The sequence below is a fragment of the Aspergillus sclerotioniger genome (assembly GCF_003184525.1).
Source record: "Aspergillus sclerotioniger CBS 115572 chromosome Unknown BO94scaffold_41, whole genome shotgun sequence".
NCBI classification, from domain to species: domain Eukaryota; kingdom Fungi; phylum Ascomycota; class Eurotiomycetes; order Eurotiales; family Aspergillaceae; genus Aspergillus; species Aspergillus sclerotioniger.
The window spans coordinates 97,617-115,258 of NW_020291031.1; the positions used below are offsets into that span (position 1 = coordinate 97,617).

Below are 17,642 nucleotides of genomic sequence, written 5' to 3' on the forward strand. Positions count from 1 at the left end.
AAGGCCACACACCACTAACCCTGGCTACGTTTCATGGACATGAAGATATCTGCCGCCTACTACTTCCGATGGATGGCAATCTGGAGGAGGAATGGTGGGGTATGACACTCTTATCATCCGCTGCCGGAAACGGGCATCGTGGAGTTGTACAGCTACTCCTCAATCAGGGAGCGAACATTGATGCAACTGACAACAAATTCCACATAACTCCCCTATCATGGGCTGTCCATGGCGGACACGCAGACGTGGTTCAGCTCCTCCTTGACCATCAAGCCAACACAGACTGTGGGAGTAAAGAGGGTCGGACGCTACTATCATGGGCCGCTGACCACCGTGAGAACCCAGCCGCTCAACTACTTATTCGCCATTGCCCACCAGATCCTCCGTCCTCTCTTCCCGAGAAACCTAAAAAGCGAGGACTTATTAGTCAGATGGTCAAGAAAATGACATAGAAGCATCACGGACATCAGATCAAGAGAATTTTATAACAATAGAATGGCGGTTTCTTCAGGTGCAAGGTTCCTTGTGACGAATTGACCAATTAGTCTTTTATACCAGCGATGCGCGTTTCATGTCTGATGTCTCGAGATTCTACTCTTTTCCCGATTGTCCTATATATTGGACTCATCCCCGACCGGTGAATTCACATTTAGAAACGCACCTAGACTAGATCCTGTCCGTGCTTGGGGAATTACACTGAACCATAGTCTATCTATACGAACCCTAACTTGTATCCTCCTTCAACATCACTTCATATCCTCCAAAAACAAAGTCATAAAAAGAAAATCCTGTCACTAGAAAAATAGTAGCACAGCATTCAACCAAAATACATACAGTATCAATGATAGTATCATCCCAAGATTTCAACCAACCTGACTAACCAACCAACCTCTATTTCTCAACATTTAAACATAGAAAGTAAACAACAGACTCACGCTCTTCTACTACCCCTCTGTCACCATTTTCTCTTTATCACATACACACCCTGACCCGAAGCGGAATTCCCCTCAGCGATAGAATATAGATAGCCCGATAAGATAAGGACCGGACCACTGCCGCTGTCGGGTGGGGCACATCCCGGCAAATGATTATGCCGGGAGAAAGATCCACATCGTAGCGTGAGAAATAACTACCTAGTAGTAAATGGTTTCATGTATGGACATACTTGAATTCTTCGGTTGGTGGTTGGTCTTTTTTGTGTCTAGTCGGGGGATATTTGGCTTCTAGGGATAATATACTGATTCTGAGAGTATGAGAGAGGGCTACGTTGTGGTTTAAACAGATGCGAACAAATATTATTTCATACATAGCGACGTAACTATACACATGAATGGCCAAACATAAACATTTAGAGCGTTTAGTAGGTGTCGTTAGAGGTGTAGTTCTCGCGGGCTGCAAAGCGCAGCTCGGTGGCACCAATGTCAAAGACAGTGACAACGTTCTTCTGGAAGGTGTCGCCCAGAATGTACAGGTCCTCGGAGCTGTCGCTGCCGCCGTCGACGATACCCGAAATGCAGATGGTGTTGCCCTCGTCGTCGGTACCGGCATCGAGGATCATGTCGAGGGCGTTGATGTAGAAGGTCTTGCCGTTGATGGTGATACCGTGGCTGGGGGCGGTGGCATCGCAGTCGACGATGTAGGCACCCTCGTCCTCCGAGTAGGTGGCGGCAGGGGAGAAGGCGGCGTTGACCTCATCGGCGATGGCGGTGGGGTAATAGTTGAGAGTGGTGCCAGAGTCGACCTGCATCGGTTAGTATCTGTCTATGAGTATAATGTGTGGAGACATACGATGTACTGGATGCTGTCACCACCGGCGCTGGTCAGGCTCTTGCCGTTCAAGGTCACAGCGTCAATGTTGATGGTGTAGAAGTCGTATGAGTCGGGGTATCCCTCGATGCTGGTGACCAGGATCGAGGTGTTGGTAAAGTCCTCGACGAAGTCGACAGGAGGCAGACCGCCAAGAGCCAGGTAACCGGCGTCACCGGAAACATCACGGGAGATGGCCAGACTGAAGTAGGGGTCGATCAAGCCGTCCGAGATCATGGTGGTGATGACATTGCTGTACTCAACCTGCTCATCGGTGGAGGTCGAGTAGGCGCTCGTACTGTGCACTGTTAGCTTTTGCATATATCATGGATCGGAATACGTACAGAGCAGGATAAGCAAGACCGGTCAGACCGGAAGTCGTTCCATCACCCTCCCAGGCGGCCTCGTTGACCACAGCGATGGTCGTCGAGTCGACGGTAATATCGGCCAGGGTGACGCTTTCGGTACCGAGCACTCCGTACAGGTATTCACCATCGCCGTACTCGATGGCGAACTCTTCGCCCTCGATCTCCTTGAAGGAGCTCTCCACACTCCAGGTAGAGCCGAAGTCACAGCTGGACTCGGAGGTAGTGCGGCCAGTGTCAAGGTCAATACACGTGAAACCCTTTTCGACAACCCAGGTGTCACTGGAGCCAGTGTCGACGATAACGTCGAAGGAATCGCTGCCGATGGTGATGGAGGTAGCAAACTCCTCTCCCTCGATGAGGGAGATCAAGCTGGAGCTGCCGCTAGAGGTGGAGCGCTTGACATAGGCGGCACTGCGGGGGTGGCTGCCCTTGGACTTGACCTTGCTCAGACTGAGGTACTTGGAGGTGGCCTTGTGCTCACTAGGGCTGGTAAACGCTGTGGGCTTGTAGGTGGTGTAGCTGCCGGTGCGGCGGACAATGTTTTTTCCCTTGAAGGGAGTGGGTGCGGCGGCAACCGTCCCAGCAAGAAGGGAGGCAGCGGCAAGAGTGCCGACGGGGAAGTACATGGTGAAAAGATGAAATGATCTGAGGATTGCTTGACTGATAGAGATAGAATCCCAGGTTGAGGGGTGTGTTCAGGGCCTTATATAGGTGCCGGGAGATTACATCCTGCACCCGGAGAGGCCGTCAGATTAGCTCCACGTTAGCCTGCAGAAAGATACATCCTGGCCGGATAGTCTCCTCGGTGGTGACTCGGTCAGCGTATTCGCACGCCGCCGAAGTGGCGGTTAGGAATGACGCGATGGGAGTGGTTGAAGAGACAAGGCCGCCGGTAAAGTGCTGCCTGGGCTGCATAGTGTCGAGCCATGGCCTCCCACTCGACCATCAGGAACAATAGCGCCGAGTGGACCCGGCACCGATATTGCTGATAGGAAGCTTGCGACAACGCTGGCCGCGGATTGGTGCGAAGTTGGGCCCACCGGCCGATAAGACGCAAGGTGCGCGTCGGAGTCCGTAGGGGAGGGGTCGGGCTTGCGAAGATGGAGAGAGTTAGATTGGACGTTTAGTGGGGAAGGTGGGAAAGCAAGGACGTTCTGCATCCCAAGGGCGTGATGGACTGCCACTTCGATTGCTAGTTCTCTGTAGAAGGAGCGAGTGGTGAACAATCATATCGGGCATCATCTCGGCGATAAGCGTGACGGGACTAGCGCGCGGAGCAATCCTGCCATCTCCCTCGACGGACAATGTCGTCCAACAAAGCCATTGTCTACCGTCCCCTTCATTTCACATGCACGGATGCCTAGTCGGGGGAGAAGATGACCGCCTCCTTGAGACAGGTATTGCCTCGGGGGGATCCGAGATGGCCATTTATCTGAGGTGACATACGTAGGCAGCCAGGGGAGGATCAGCCTGTCTCGTGGACTGGGGGTGAGGGGAATCAAGCCCGGAGACACCGGAACTTGGAAGGGGGGATGCTTGATCCCGTCAAGCTCAGATCGCCCGATGTTCGGATGGACGCCGTCACGTGGTGGGGCACGCTACTCCGGCTGATAACGAGGGGCTTCGACGATGCGAACGTGATGGAGCTCATCGGCGCACTTTGCCAACTAATGTTCTGCAAACAATATTGCGTGAGCGGCAGATAAGGGTCGGCCTTTTTGGCCCTGCAGTTGCGAGATAGATCCTCTCAGGAACCGTGAAGAGAGCATAAGAGTAAGACGGTTATTGGGATTTGGAGCTGCCAGGAACCCGCCAGTGCGGGGGCCTCGGAACAGGATGACCCGCTCCGCGCCGGGCGCCATCGGACCTCCGGCGACTTCATCTCGACCGCCGTCTTTCACCTCCCATCACACTCCAAATCAGCCCACCGGGCCTCCTTCTGATAACGCCACAAGCAGCTAATATTATCGCTTGATTGCATGGCTCCCACCCGGTGGTGGTGACTGAGCGGGTCTACATGGTAGCGACGGACTCCGGTCGCAGCACCAAGTCTCGAGGTATGCCGATTCCTTCTGCGCGCAGGAGAGGAACCTGACTCATGATCTCTCTTTCTCTAGGGTGCTTTCAGTGCTCGAAGCGCCGAATCATATGCGATCTGGGGGAGCCCGTCTGCTTGAAATGTCAGAAGAAAGGCATCGATTGCTCGGGTTTGGGTCGGTTTCGCTTCACTGCCTGCGTCGCCACCCGCGGCAAATTGAAGGGATGTACCATCCCGGTCGTTGATGCCAACCCAGACACCGCATACAAGCTACTATCGGATGTTCCGAGTTCTATACGATGGCGTCATGACCGGAATAAAGTGGCCAAGAAGCAGAAGCCCGGAGACGGTGGGAGGGTGGGGATCGGCACTGGTAAGGTTGGGCGTCTTGAACCGAATGCGCCAGCGTTGTCAGATGCGCGTGTGCTCGCAAACTCCGGTCAGAGGACGCTAGACATGGACACGCATGGCGCTGTAGATGGCTTTATCGTAGAGACGGATCTCGAAAATGCGAAAGCCCTGTCGACAACTGTCACAAACGGCGATACTGGCCTCATTCTAGCACAACAGGGATATAGACATACCACACAGGATCATGGGCAGCAGTTTCTCCACGGAAAATTCTCGCTTCGTCGGTGGATAGCCCCTATTGATCACAAGACGCGCCAATCCTTCGATTACTTCGCAAAATATGTTGCGCCGGTCATGGTCGTCCTTGATATATCGAATGGGTATCGGGATCTCATCCTTCCAATGGCATTTGAAGACGAGCTTTTACAGCAGGCTGTCTCTGTGGTGGCTGCGCAGCACCTCCGTCCTCGACAACCCTCTAGTCAAGCGACAACGGAGTCGAACCGGTCAGCAATTATATCACGCTTACGAAGTGCTTCCCAACTCGGTTCGCCCGATCTTGTGTTCAATCAATCGACCTGGGCAACGCTGATCGTGCTCCTTGTTGGCGAAACCGTCACTGGAAGCTCCGAATACAGTCATCTGCTGCAGACCCTTCTCACCCTGGCGAGCAACATGAGGGCTGTCGAAAATTCTGAGTTGAATGAGTTCCTGACCAAACAAACGGACATGTTTGCTTTTCTAGGCCAACCGTTATTGAATGAAGATTTGGGTGCTGAACAGCTGAGGAATCCCATCGACCCGGGGGTGTGGATGGCGTCGGGTGTCCACACAGACTTTCACCATGACAGAACTCTGTCTCTTGTCAAGCAGGGATTTGCAATGGGCGCTCAGATCTACCTTCAACGCGCAACCACCAACCAGAGCTCCTGGGATGCTTTGGAAGGATTGCGCCAGCTCTTGTGCCAGGTGAACCCCACGGAACCAGGTGCCCATGGCTTTGTATGGTCATGCTTTATTGCCGCAGCAGACAGTGTAGACCCCGCTCATCGGTCATTCTTCACCAATTATCTGAAAGGTATTCACTCGAGGACGCTGTTCGACAACATCCCCAAAGCCCTTGCCGTCTTGCCTGCCATTTGGGAGCAACAGTGTTCGAGGAAGTGGACCGAGGACTTGCCCAGCCTTTCGCCCATTCTAATTATGTGAAGTATGTCCAGCTGTTGAATCCATAAACCGACAGTGTCGTTGGCCATTCGTTTCTCAACCGCGCAACAGGGCGGAATCTCCAAGGTCCGCAATGAACCCTACCTCCAACTAGTACAGGGCCATCTGCGTGTCGAATCATCCTGATTAGAGACGAGCATGTATAGAAGATCATCCAGTCCGTATTATGAAGCACCAGGTATGCACCACCAAGTGGAAGGCTGCGTGTTCAAGCCTAACCCAAGCCATCTTGACACGACATCCGTCGATTCAGAAAGTAAAAACACGCAGAGACCGAGTTGCGATCATATGGGAAAGGTAAGAGCGCTGCCAAAGTTATCCACATGGCAGAGCCTAGTAAGCAGACGGCTCACTCAGTAGATCGAGTGTTGAGTGGAAGTGACGGGAAGCCATCCGGTCCGTTCGATCGCCTGGCCTCGATTGCCACACGTGATTAAACGGGCAATGGCTGAGCAGCAGCTGTGGAGAAACTCCTCATTCTAACTATGTGCTTCGTAGGTTCTATCCAGCCCAGGCATAGGGAATCTTTCGGCAATCGCAGTGCCCCAGACGATATACGCACGGAAGCTTTCTACACGTACGCTGGCTATCTCACATTGCGAGATCTCCACTGCCAATTATATAGAGCCCTCTATGCTACTCTAGTGACCCAATTATCCAACAGCTTTACGCTCTTTTGCACAATTCGCCTTTTCTGGTGAACTGTGTGGATTGAGGGTGGTTTTTGGACATTTCACACGTCAGGTACTGCTGGGAAAATATGAGAAACATACCATATGGTAGGGCAGTAGCCCAAATTGTCTCGATTATCTTATCCCACTCGTCTAAGCCATACCTGGATCACTTGTATTGAGTGCATTTGCGCCGAGATCAACAGCATACCATTTTCCTCTCCCTTCTACGCCATATCACACTACCACCGATGATCCTCCCACCTCTTCCACATGCGAGTGCACAAGAATCCATCTTATACACTGGCCTCGATATGTCAACCACACGGTTTTACGCAGCCACAGCACGGGCTTCAGCTACCCTTCTCTGATGAAGTGTAATACCTGTCCACTCTGCCATAGATTCCGACAATTACTTGCCATCTCATGGACGAGCATTCCCACGGTCGCTTATGATGCCAACCAAACCCATTTATTGTGTGAAAACCAATAATGCACGTTGACTAATGCGCAGCTCATGCGGGCTGTCCGTCCTCGAACGACCGATATTGCGCCAGCAATGATAGCGCAGGTCTACCTCGTCGAGATGGGGTTATCGGGTTCCAATATAAGGGGTGTCATTGAAACAGGTTCAATGTCTTCAGCCCACGTCGTGGTGAAAATTGACAAATACTGGTATATCAGTGTACCCAATCCAGAACTTTGCTGGATGAGCTGGATGAGGAAGCCAGACAGGAGTATAAGGGATATCATGAGGCATTATAGAATTAATCTATGGGCTTGGGCCATCCTTGATCGTAGAAATAACGTCACGGATCTGAACCAGCAATATTCCGTTACTTGACAGGGCCATCAGATACATAGGAGCTTGGGTTGTTATTTCGTTGAAGTCTTTTGTGATTCTTCAGATACTGACTATCTCCCATGTTGTTCCGGGCTATAGGCGGTCGCAGTTTGCATGTAGTTGATTATGTACTAACACTAGCAATAAAGACAACCGGAAAATTCCATACAAACATAATTTTCCGAATTGAATTTACTACTGAGGCTGGACTTACTTATGGAGTGATTAAAGAAGTAAAGGTGTATGATTATCAGTATATTATCAAGTCACTTATCAGTATAAAAATATTTGTACTGCTTTAATTATCTAAAGGGTTTCATCGTATTGTTCTTATCTTCTTAGCTGATGAAATAATAGCTCCTACCCTTGTTGCCAAGCAAGCCTCCTGTCGTGATTACCTCCCAGTCCTGCCTTGCGCTAATGCGCTTTGCGGATAAGCCCATTCGTGCGGCTAGTTATGACTTGTCAGGAGGCTATAACAGAGCCTATAACAGAGCCTATCTGTGACTTTTTGGAGGCTACTCGGAGAATATCCAATAGGCGACTCATATCGATGCCACGTAGAAGCTACTCATCAGGCTGTTCATGATGGCATATGGAAGTTATCCGCATAAGGCCATTTGAAGGCCCTTCTCGAAGCATTTCGCCAGATGCTTTGTAGGGCCTTTTCAATGATATTTCGAGATGTTTCAAGTACCGTTCGGTAAGAAAGTATTATAGAGGATGGACTTTTCCTTACATAGGTTTTTTTAAACCAGTAGATGGTGTGTGGGTAGCTTGGCCGGTGTTTTTAAATATGGTAGGGATACCGTTCAGTCACGGGATAGTCAACAGTGTGAGATGCCTTACGCATTACACGGTCCGGGCTTTACTATTGACAGTAGACTTGGAAGAGGCTGATGTATGATAATACGCTGTGAAAGAGCCCTCCCCCAGACCCCCCCTACCTATTTGGGGAAGCTAAGCGGTGAGTGCTGGCAATATAAAGTCACGTCACGTCACGTTACACGTGAAACAAAGAGCCAATTAAATCTTCAGGGCTAATCAAAAGGCTTCCGCTGTAAAATTCCCTTGCCCAAGTCCTGACCTAGTGTTCCTCAGTGCTGCGCGCTTCGAAAAAAAAAAACGAAATTGCAAGTGAGACCTCACTTCGGTCAGGCGGTATAAGGCACATCGGCCACATCGGCCACATCGGCCACATCAGCCCTCAAGCAACAATCCATCCACCTTCTTGGCCCACGTGTCTGGGAACATGAAACCGCCCGCGCCCGCAGAAATGTACTAAGTGACAAATTAAGTACAGATGTGCCCGGCCTCTGCACGTCCCTCCCGCTGCTGACAATCGATGCGGCCAAACAACTGGGTCCCCTCCCGCCGCCATGGGTCAATTCCCGATCTTGCAGCCCAGGCCCTTTAGCCCGGAATGCTCCCCATGTCTTCCTATCTATCAATATAAATACTGGACTTGGCCTTTTCACAAAACTATCGTCTGACTTCCACCCTCTTGGTCGGATTTACCAAGAATCGAGCAGGGCGTCGATTCTTTTTCTCTATCATTTATATAATGTCTCGCTATACAAATCCCTTGTACCCCAAGGATGATCGTTCCTTGTTTACTACATCGACAGCCGGCCAGGACATGTCGATAAACACCACCTCGGAGAACTATCTACCTCCAAGTGTTCCTGCTCATCATCTCGAGAACATACTCTCTTCCCGATACCCTCAACCTGATCTAGCGATGCACTACCCAGTCCACACCACAGGGCTAGGGTATCCTGGTAATGCCTCTGCTTTCAACCCACCCCAACAAGGCCCATTCCTTGGACCTGCTGAATACATAAACACCACGGTACCTATCCTAGAAAGCAATCCTAGCAACGTCGTCGCTCTTCATGGGGACTACACCCACGGCATCCCCTCAGGCCCCGGGATCATTCCATCCTTTCAAAATAGACAGGCACTTATCGTGGAAATTCCGAGGGAAGAGTAAGACCAGCGAGGATCAAGTATACTATTCGTTCAACCGCTAACTAGCCAACAGAACCCATGACCTTCGCTGTGGATGGAAAGACTGCCCTACCAAATCACCCTTCAGCAGATGGGAAGACCTAAGCAGACACATCAAGACCATCCATGTCTTTCCCCAATTTTATGTTTGTCCTTTTTGCGATAAATCCTTCAATCGGAAGGATAATCTCCACGAACATATGTCGCGGCCTCACTGGAGAGTATAGGTGACGATTGTTCATCCTCTTCTCTCTTCTCTCTTCTCTGTTCTATTCTTCCTTGCTTCCTTCCTTTCTTACTTAATTTGTTGTTGATTAATCTCGAGCAGGAGACATCGAGGGTGCTTCATCAGGGCGTTGGTATATATATTTCGGGATTCTTTTTGTTTATTGACGTATTCTCTTTATGATATCATGATTTTGTGTTTCAAACATCAGGTTAATACAGGCTGCGGTTATTGGGTGGAAATGTATCGGGAAATCTGTTTATTATTTGATGTTATGGCTTCTAGATCTGGAATTTTGGAAGTTTAATAGGGAGGCTACAACCATGCCTTTACCCACCTAATCTATAATTAAGCGGTTCTGTTCTATGTGGAAACCTGATAAATGAATATAGGGCTATATCCAGATCACTGTTTCATATATTATCTAGGGTTTTACACAGGGCCTCACGTATAGCGTCAAACAGAGCTTATAACTATCCAATACTATGATTGCCTAAGGCATTGTTAATGCCTTAAGTGTAAACTGAGTGCCTCAGGTATTATTAAAAGCGGTGAAGATTCTGCCTGGATATACAAAGTAAGCCTTGCCTAACATAGTAGGCGGAGTAAGCAGAAAGTGTGGTTGTAGCCTGGCCGGTGTGGCTGTAGCGCCTCCCATTTAATATCACCAGAATACCAAAGTAATAAAGTACTTTATGAGGTAACCCTCGTTGTTGGAATTACCTGCCCGAGGACATGTTCTTGTGTCGAGTGGTTTGATATACATGATAGCTCTAAACCCACAACAAAAAGAATCATATCTCATTCCGGAAAGAAAGTAATTGCCGAAGCAGATGAGATCATGAGAAACCATTATTTCCCGGGAGTGGGACGGTTTCATGGGGCGGCAAGGCGGACCGAACCTTGGGGCAATTGGTACCCATGAAGTGGAGTCATCGGAGTGGATCGGAGCCATGGGCCTCAATGATATATACTGCCTGAGGCATGAATATGTGCCTGAGGCTACTAGTCTTGCGTGTTTACATTTGGAGATGAGTGTTTCAATAGGCTGGGTTAATTGTAATCAATTCACATTCTTGGACAAGTTTTAGCAGTATATAGGGGAATGACAGAGACAGCTGAAAGTGATAGTGATATTCTAGAACCAAACCAGTCCGTGTCTGACCACAGGCTCACTGGTAGAGTAGGGTATTGGTGCTGTAGCAAATGCTAACAACCTCAGAGGTCTATTACGAGGGTTGAAGCAGTGAGAAGATCCCATGGAGTAACCCCGAAAAGTCCCATGCTAGCCTAACTGAACAATATCCATGGAGTTACAGTACACAGCAGGGTTCCTAAGTGGCAATCTCCATCTTCTTACGGAAGCTTTCAACAGGTCCAAGCCATCACCCTTTGATGAACCGATATTCTCCTGGGGGGAGATTTCATCTAGGAAGACATCCGTCATAGGATTGAGGGTTACCGGTGCCAAATTGGGTACCTGGAGGTCTATATAAGGGCCATGGTTCCCGCCATTTTTGTGTGGATGTAACAGGCCATTTTATCACTGAGATTTGGCTGTAAAACTACTTGCTTCTCCCTATACTATATATTTAAGCAACTAAGCCACCCTGAAATAAATTATTCGTCTCGAGTCCGGTCCCATCCTTGTCAGTCAACCATGGTTTTAAAATTCAAGCAACACTCATCCTCACTAGTCGGATCTGTATTGGCGTTCAACCACCCAGTGCGAGTAGCCCTCATATACTTGAGGATACCTGCCTAATCTGACAATGCATCCGCCGTTACAAAGGAAGAAGCTGGAACCAGAGCCTCAAGAACCATGCCGAAGCACATCATCGTCTGATCAATTGGCCAAACCGTGGTGGCCGAAGCAGAATGCCACATTGCCTCGGCACCATCACATCGGGTGAGAAGGTCGCATTTTCAAAAGGGGCGATTGGCTCCGGCTTCATACAGCCTTGAGCATTCCAGAGATCCTGAGTATGATGTGGGATATATCTTACTGGTCAAGTTCGTGCCAGCCTAGCCGAGGAGGTTACGCTCAAAAGTATGTGTAACCTGCAGCTACAGGGAGTCACAGTGCGTTATAAAGAAAGACATCATTTGTCAAAACATCTGGCATTACATACTGGTCTCCGTCGAACATGCCAGAAATACATGATCGATATTTGAACCTAGTTTAGGACGTCGAATCCGGTGTTGTTGGCAGATTGGATGACTATCAACTACCCCATCTCTAGATGGGCGGTGGATATGTTCAGTCAGACTCGGAGTCACGTTGAATTGATACCTAAGAAAGGTAGCAGCGACGAATGCTGCTCGTTGAGATCAGGTCCGGAGCCACTAATTTGGTGCTCATTGCCATCGACTAGTGAATGTTGTATAGGATGCATATTGCTATTCTAGATGCCGGCACAGCGGAAGACTGCTGCGTCATCGTTGTGCAAGGGGACTAAACCTATCACATGGGGTTTATACATGCAGTACTGTGTATTGGTGGTGTCTCGCTTGACATGGGATCATGCCTTGGTATTATCATTGGCAACTGCGGGCGTCAGACCTTACATCGACTTGATATAAAATCGATCCTGAACAGACAGCACGTTTAGCCAAAGCACGGTATTCATATGGCCAGCAAACTCTTGACCCTGAGCTTACCCATTGAATCTCCTCTCGGATCCCGCCGTCATCGAACAATGTACCACCTTCTCGCACTCGAAGACCGGGCTGGAGGATGACTCTTGACCTCCATGCTTATATATCCCCGGTCTCAGGCCGTTAGGCTCTTTTTGGCGGGAACTTCAACAGGTGGGTGACTGTGGAATGGAACACTTGTGATTTTCCACTGAATATACCCACACTGCCCAAGGCCCATCCTAATCACCATCATTGCTATCAATAAGCTGCTGGCATATACAACACAGTGGCTATTAAGTCAGCAAAATGACTGCATTCTCTCATCATGTCTGCTACGAATAGTGTTCATGACTCTCCTCTAGACAACTTCCTTTGTGCAGCCCCACTGGAGGAACCAGATATCATTGCTACTGGTGAGACACAAGCCCCAGTGAGGTTAAGTGATTATTACAATCGATTCTGGTTAAGTCATTCGAGCAAAATCGCCCTAAGGGCTGGACCTCAACGGATCGTCAATTTAGCCTGTCAAAATGCTGCTCCAATACAACAAGTTGATTACCTCGTCACTAGTTGGGAATCGGGAAGATCCCAGTCGGACTAAATATTTAGCATCAGGGAACAGTAAGGGTGCACATGTTGGGTCAGCTCCTAATCAGCAAACTGACCCCATGATCCTCGCTGTGAATGGGAAACCTGCATTACCAGGTCAATCTTCAGCAGATGGCAAGGCCTAAGCAGACACATCAAGACCATCCAGGTCTTTCCTCGCTCACACGTTTGTCCTTTTGACCAGTGAGTCAAGAAGACATACCGACGTGAAGCGGCGTTTCAGGTGTCTTTCTTTATAGCGAGCAGATCTGCAGCCGCAAGGACTACCTATCCTACAATCTACGGAATTCCCATGAGCTACAGATGCGAGGGACCTCTGAACGAGAGATCTATATATCATGTAGTTTATCTTCATGATGTACCATCCACCCATCATTTCCACGAATCTTCTGTCAGTTGAATGGGGTGAAGGTGGTCCCATACTACCATCTCCGAAAAGCCCCCTTCTTCATACCCCCTTCTCGTAGGCTTGATTCATGCGATCATCTCTAACACGAATCTTTTCGTCTGTTTAATGGAGTGTCTAGCATCGACTCTCTTGTCTGTAACACAATTGCCTACAATTTAAAAGTCTTTATTACGATGTTGGGTTGACTGGAATGGGCGGAATATCTATCATACATTAGTCACATTTCCTTCTTGATCTACGGAGTCAATATGAAATACACAATGCATATTCGGAGGGCGTGTCTTCCTGGAAATGGTTATAATTGTAGTAAAGTAGATAATGAATCTGTCTTTCGGTCTTTGGGTTATAAATTCTCTCACCAAACACGGCGACCTACATGCCCAAAAGATTCCTAGAAGCCTAGTCCCAGCCTTGCACAGCCTACGACACTGACTTCCACCTAGACGGCGGATGGAGTGTTACATCCAGGATTTGGAGCCATTAAACTAGTTAATGGTACTACCGCAAGGAGTAAATTAGTCTCATTTACTCGATTTCTAAACATCAATACGACGAACACAAACGAAATAAATCAAGTGGAGTCCCTGTCCATCTATACTATCCCTTGATTTGAAAATAAAAAAGCAGTAAAATGGAAAAAAGGCATAAAAACATACAACAGAAGGGATTCGCTGGTGGTCACCCACCCAACTACTAACCTCCCGGCGTTTGGCTTAAGTACGGCTGAGCGGACGGGAAGCCCTGTTCTCCACACCCTGTGGTCGTATGTACCAGTCATCCCAGAGAAATGGATGATATAGAGCAAAGATATGGAAATACTCACAAATGGCGTGGAATAGATAGAATACAAAAACCCGGGTTTGCCCCATGAGCAAATGAAAATATCTTCTCCCGGTAATAAATACAGGATTGGTCGCTTATGACCACGATTCAATAATAGTTAGATCATGATAACAACCCAGGGATTAATTCATCTCCGAGGAGGATATACCTGTGGGTAAGGCCCTAGGATACAACAGTGCAACGATGGATGCACATTACCATTCATCTGGCGTGGGGTTCGGAAATCGCAGCCGAATTATCTTCTTTGCAATGAGATGTTGACGAAAGGGAGGATCTGCTTTAACCCAACGATGCGTAAATTGGAGGGGGTCTTTGAGTACATGGGGGGAAATTACGATGCGGGTGAAGGGAGCTGTGCATTCCGTGCGACGGCGCATGTTGGTCCATCGGCGGTTCCTTATTGCTTGGAGGATATTGTGGAATAATGGAACGCTGCTTCGGGATACCTGGCACTGGTGCAGAGTGTTCGTCAGGATATGTCTCAAGAGGATTTGGTAGATGATCTTCGCAGAAGAGATGACGGAAATGGGATCGTGGAAAGTCAGTAGGGGTTTGTTGGAAGGGTTTGGACCATGGCAACATGGGCATAGAGTTGAAGATTAAGATGAAGATGGGTGCTTTCACTTCACTCTGTCGGTTGTCTTCGAGTCGGCAACTAAACTGGTCGGATATGGGGTGAGTGTGAATGGATATTAATTCGGGATGATGGAAGTTGAGGTTGGTTGGACTTTTTGCTCGAAGGGTCGTGATGGTAAACAATATTACTGGGCCAACACAGGAGAATGACTGGAAGATTATGGTAGCTTTGCAATAGAAAGTTGTTTATCCAGAAGCGCTCTGAGGTCCCCAGACTCAAGTACCAATGCACTACACCGGATAAAATATCAAGGGTAGGAGAACCAACCAGGTTAATTGAATTTATTAAATGTTGAGGCAGTAGTACTAGTAGGCTTGGTCACGTGGTTAGCTAGCGCCACACCAGGCACCTCTTCTACGCGCCTCTCGCTGCGCAACCTCTAGATAGCAATACAACACTCATATTTCTCTGCGTTCTTGCTTCCTACTAGTAGAGCGTTCCCGACATTAAATGTAGTCCAAAATACAAACAATCAATAATAACCAGAAGTTATAATACTACAAGGCTTGATAGCATTCGCAACACAAGAATCAAACTAAAAGACCAATATCGGAATATAATATCTTAATAAAGTAAAGATCTCTATAAAGCATCCAAGCAAATAAAAACCCTAATAAGAGTTTATCCTAAGCTAATTACTACTCCAATCCCTTATGAGTATTCAAGCAAGAGGCCCCATCTCTTAACCACTTATACACTTCTTTCCTGGCCTCAAAACTATCCTTATCCTAATAGACACACTTAAGTACTCTATTAACTCCAACTTTTAAAATAGAACACAACGGGTCATGACTATCTTGATTTAGAAACTACATATACTTATCCAGAATAAGATATAACTTGGCTATAAGAATATTTAACTCTAATATAAATATATTTTAATAATAATATATATTATATTAGGATCCCCAATAGGCTCCCATACTGGTAGATAATATAAAATCATATAATACTTTTTTATATACTATTAATTAATCTATATAGATAGTCTACAAGGCTCTTAGCTAGATTATTATCCATCTTATTTTATACAGTTAAATCGTCTTAATAGCCACTCTAATATATTATAAAAAGACTTAAATTCTTTATTATTAATAAAAAAGTTCTGAACATCTTAAAGCTGTTTATCAGATTTATTTTCTCTATTAATAATCAATACCTGAAAGTACTTTCAGTAAAAAGACTGTAAATCTTAAATAAAGAAATCTATATCTTTATAAAAGTTCAGTTAGTAAACTATAATATTAAGTTTAAAATTAATATCATGCTTATAGTATAAATCCTGGATTTTATAAAGTTTTAAAACTTGGTTACTGGATCCCCGGTTAATCTTAATATTAATATATTTATTAAAAAAAGTATAGAAAATAGCCAGAATATCAATATTACGCGCATATCTGGCGAGGAATTTTCTAGTAATTAAATTATTATTTATAATAATAAAGACTGATTTAAGATATAGAATTTTTTTACAGTAATTAATTATTTTTTTAAGATATTGTTTATCCAGAAAGGGTTCCCTGCTAATAAAGTTAATCTTTTTTATATCTACAGTTTTAAGAAGGATGAGATTTTATATAATATTCTTAATACTTTTTATATAGAAAGTAGATACAGTATAAAAGTAAAAGTCACAGCTCTTATTATACTGTTAAATAAAATAATAATTCACGAAGACGGGGCATTTCAAGAATATAAAAGTCTTGAATATCTTTTTAATAAATAAAGCAGGGAACAATACCAATATAGTAACTCTAAAAATAATAATAAGTAAGAAAGTTAGTGAAAACATGTTATTAATATATATAAGATTAATTTTATTTAAGAGTATAGCTAAGCAGTTTTATGAAAGAGTTTTAGTAAGAAATAAGACTAAATATACTGACAGATTTCTGTAAGTATCTATAATAGAAAAATATAAGAAAGATTTCTGATTATATTACTATTATTATTATAAATATAATCTTAATTACTGCTACAGAAATTAATGTGTGAATCATAATAAAATAAAGTATTCTAGCAAATTGTCAAACCCTAGGATCGCTTCTCCCTGTTCCTGTTAGCTTAGCTCCCGTTCCGATACGTACCTTGTGAACTGAATCAAAGGTAGTCAGGCTGTTGACTATCTAAAGGTGACTTGATCTTGAACAGAAGAAGAGAAGTAAGGCCAGATAGTGCCGCGCAGCTATCCGTAAGTAAGTGCGGACGAGTGTTGTCGCTAAGCTCTACCAACGTATGGTTACTTAAAGACAGGTTAATTGAGCACGAAGAACAGAACTAACTAAGTACATGAAAGAGTGTCCTTATATATCCGTCCCTCGTATACCACTCCATATACCATCGGGTCTGTCGTATACCCACTTGGTAGTCATAGACCATGATGGTATGTTATATACCACATGCTTGTCCGTATACCATGGTCACGTGATCCGTGCTGCCTGACGGTTCAGGTCGGGATCCTCCTCGATAAGAGCCCCCTTCCGTCCGGATGTGGCCTTCTGCCTGACATACCCGCCTTACTAGTTGTTCAGCTAGCAGGGGTCCGTAACACAAATTCTCAGGGATAGTAAAAAATCTTTAGATAAGACTAGGATAAATACCATATTTACTTATAAGTACACATTTTTTCTTTATTTTTTAATCATTTTAAAAATATGCCGCCATTGATATCAATATTTAAATATATATTGTAATCTTTATAAATACCCTTTTCTTTATCATAACTCAATTATTAAATATCTATACTATAGAAGTCTATTATAAAGGCAAGATAATTCTCTATATAATATTAAAAAGATACCTATTTACTAATCTAAGTGCTGGAATGTTTGTGATCGAGTAAGATAGTTTTAAAAATATTAATAAGATTGTTTAATATATTATATACACAGAAGACTTCTTTATAATCTATATTAAAGAGTCAGATACAGGACTGGATCTTTAAAGATATACTCTTCAGGCTT

At 46.0% G+C, this 17,642-nt stretch overlaps 4 protein-coding genes across 4 annotated transcripts; 2 read left to right on the plus strand and 2 right to left on the minus strand.

Annotated features, from left to right (window-relative positions):
• Nucleotides 1-1,357: 1,357 nt before the first annotated feature.
• On the minus strand, nt 1,358-2,800 carry BO94DRAFT_477642 (acid protease; the record flags this gene model as incomplete). Its single annotated transcript, XM_025608650.1, has 3 exons — nt 1,358-1,741; nt 1,789-2,104; nt 2,151-2,800. The coding sequence occupies 3 exons, from the start codon at nt 2,798-2,800 to the stop codon at nt 1,358-1,360; spliced, it is 1,350 nt and encodes a 449-aa protein (XP_025462470.1).
• Nucleotides 2,801-4,191: 1,391 nt separating this feature from the next.
• On the plus strand, nt 4,192-5,772 carry BO94DRAFT_550809 (Zn(II)2Cys6 transcription factor; the record flags this gene model as incomplete). Its single annotated transcript, XM_025613508.1, has 2 exons — nt 4,192-4,231; nt 4,292-5,772. 2 exons carry the CDS (start codon nt 4,192-4,194, stop codon nt 5,770-5,772), a joined length of 1,521 nt encoding a protein of 506 aa, XP_025462471.1.
• A 2,852-nt stretch (nt 5,773-8,624) lies between these two features.
• BO94DRAFT_294715 (C2H2-type zinc finger protein) lies at nt 8,625-9,820 on the plus strand. The gene is made up of 2 exons (XM_025606707.1): nt 8,625-9,294; nt 9,350-9,820. Exons 1-2 carry the CDS (start codon nt 8,870-8,872, stop codon nt 9,540-9,542), a joined length of 618 nt encoding a protein of 205 aa, XP_025462472.1. The 5' UTR covers nt 8,625-8,869; the 3' UTR covers nt 9,543-9,820.
• Nucleotides 9,821-15,907: 6,087 nt separating this feature from the next.
• Nucleotides 15,908-16,249, minus strand: BO94DRAFT_477748 (uncharacterized protein; the record flags this gene model as incomplete). Its single annotated transcript, XM_025608659.1, has 1 exon — nt 15,908-16,249. A coding segment is annotated over one exon (342 nt), but the record flags the coding sequence as incomplete, so codon positions are not given.
• Between the last annotated feature and the right edge of the window lie 1,393 nt (nt 16,250-17,642).

What these genes read in the sequence shown, in the direction of transcription:
- BO94DRAFT_294715 (XM_025606707.1), top strand. Translation starts at nt 8,870, where the DNA reads ATGTCTCGCTATACAAATCCCTTGTACCCCAAGGATGATCGTTCCTTG. An exon ending in GTGGAAATTCCGAGGGAAGA is followed by an intron (nt 9,295 to 9,349) that starts GTAAGACCAGCG and finishes ACTAGCCAACAG; the next exon opens with AACCCATGACCTTCGCTGTG.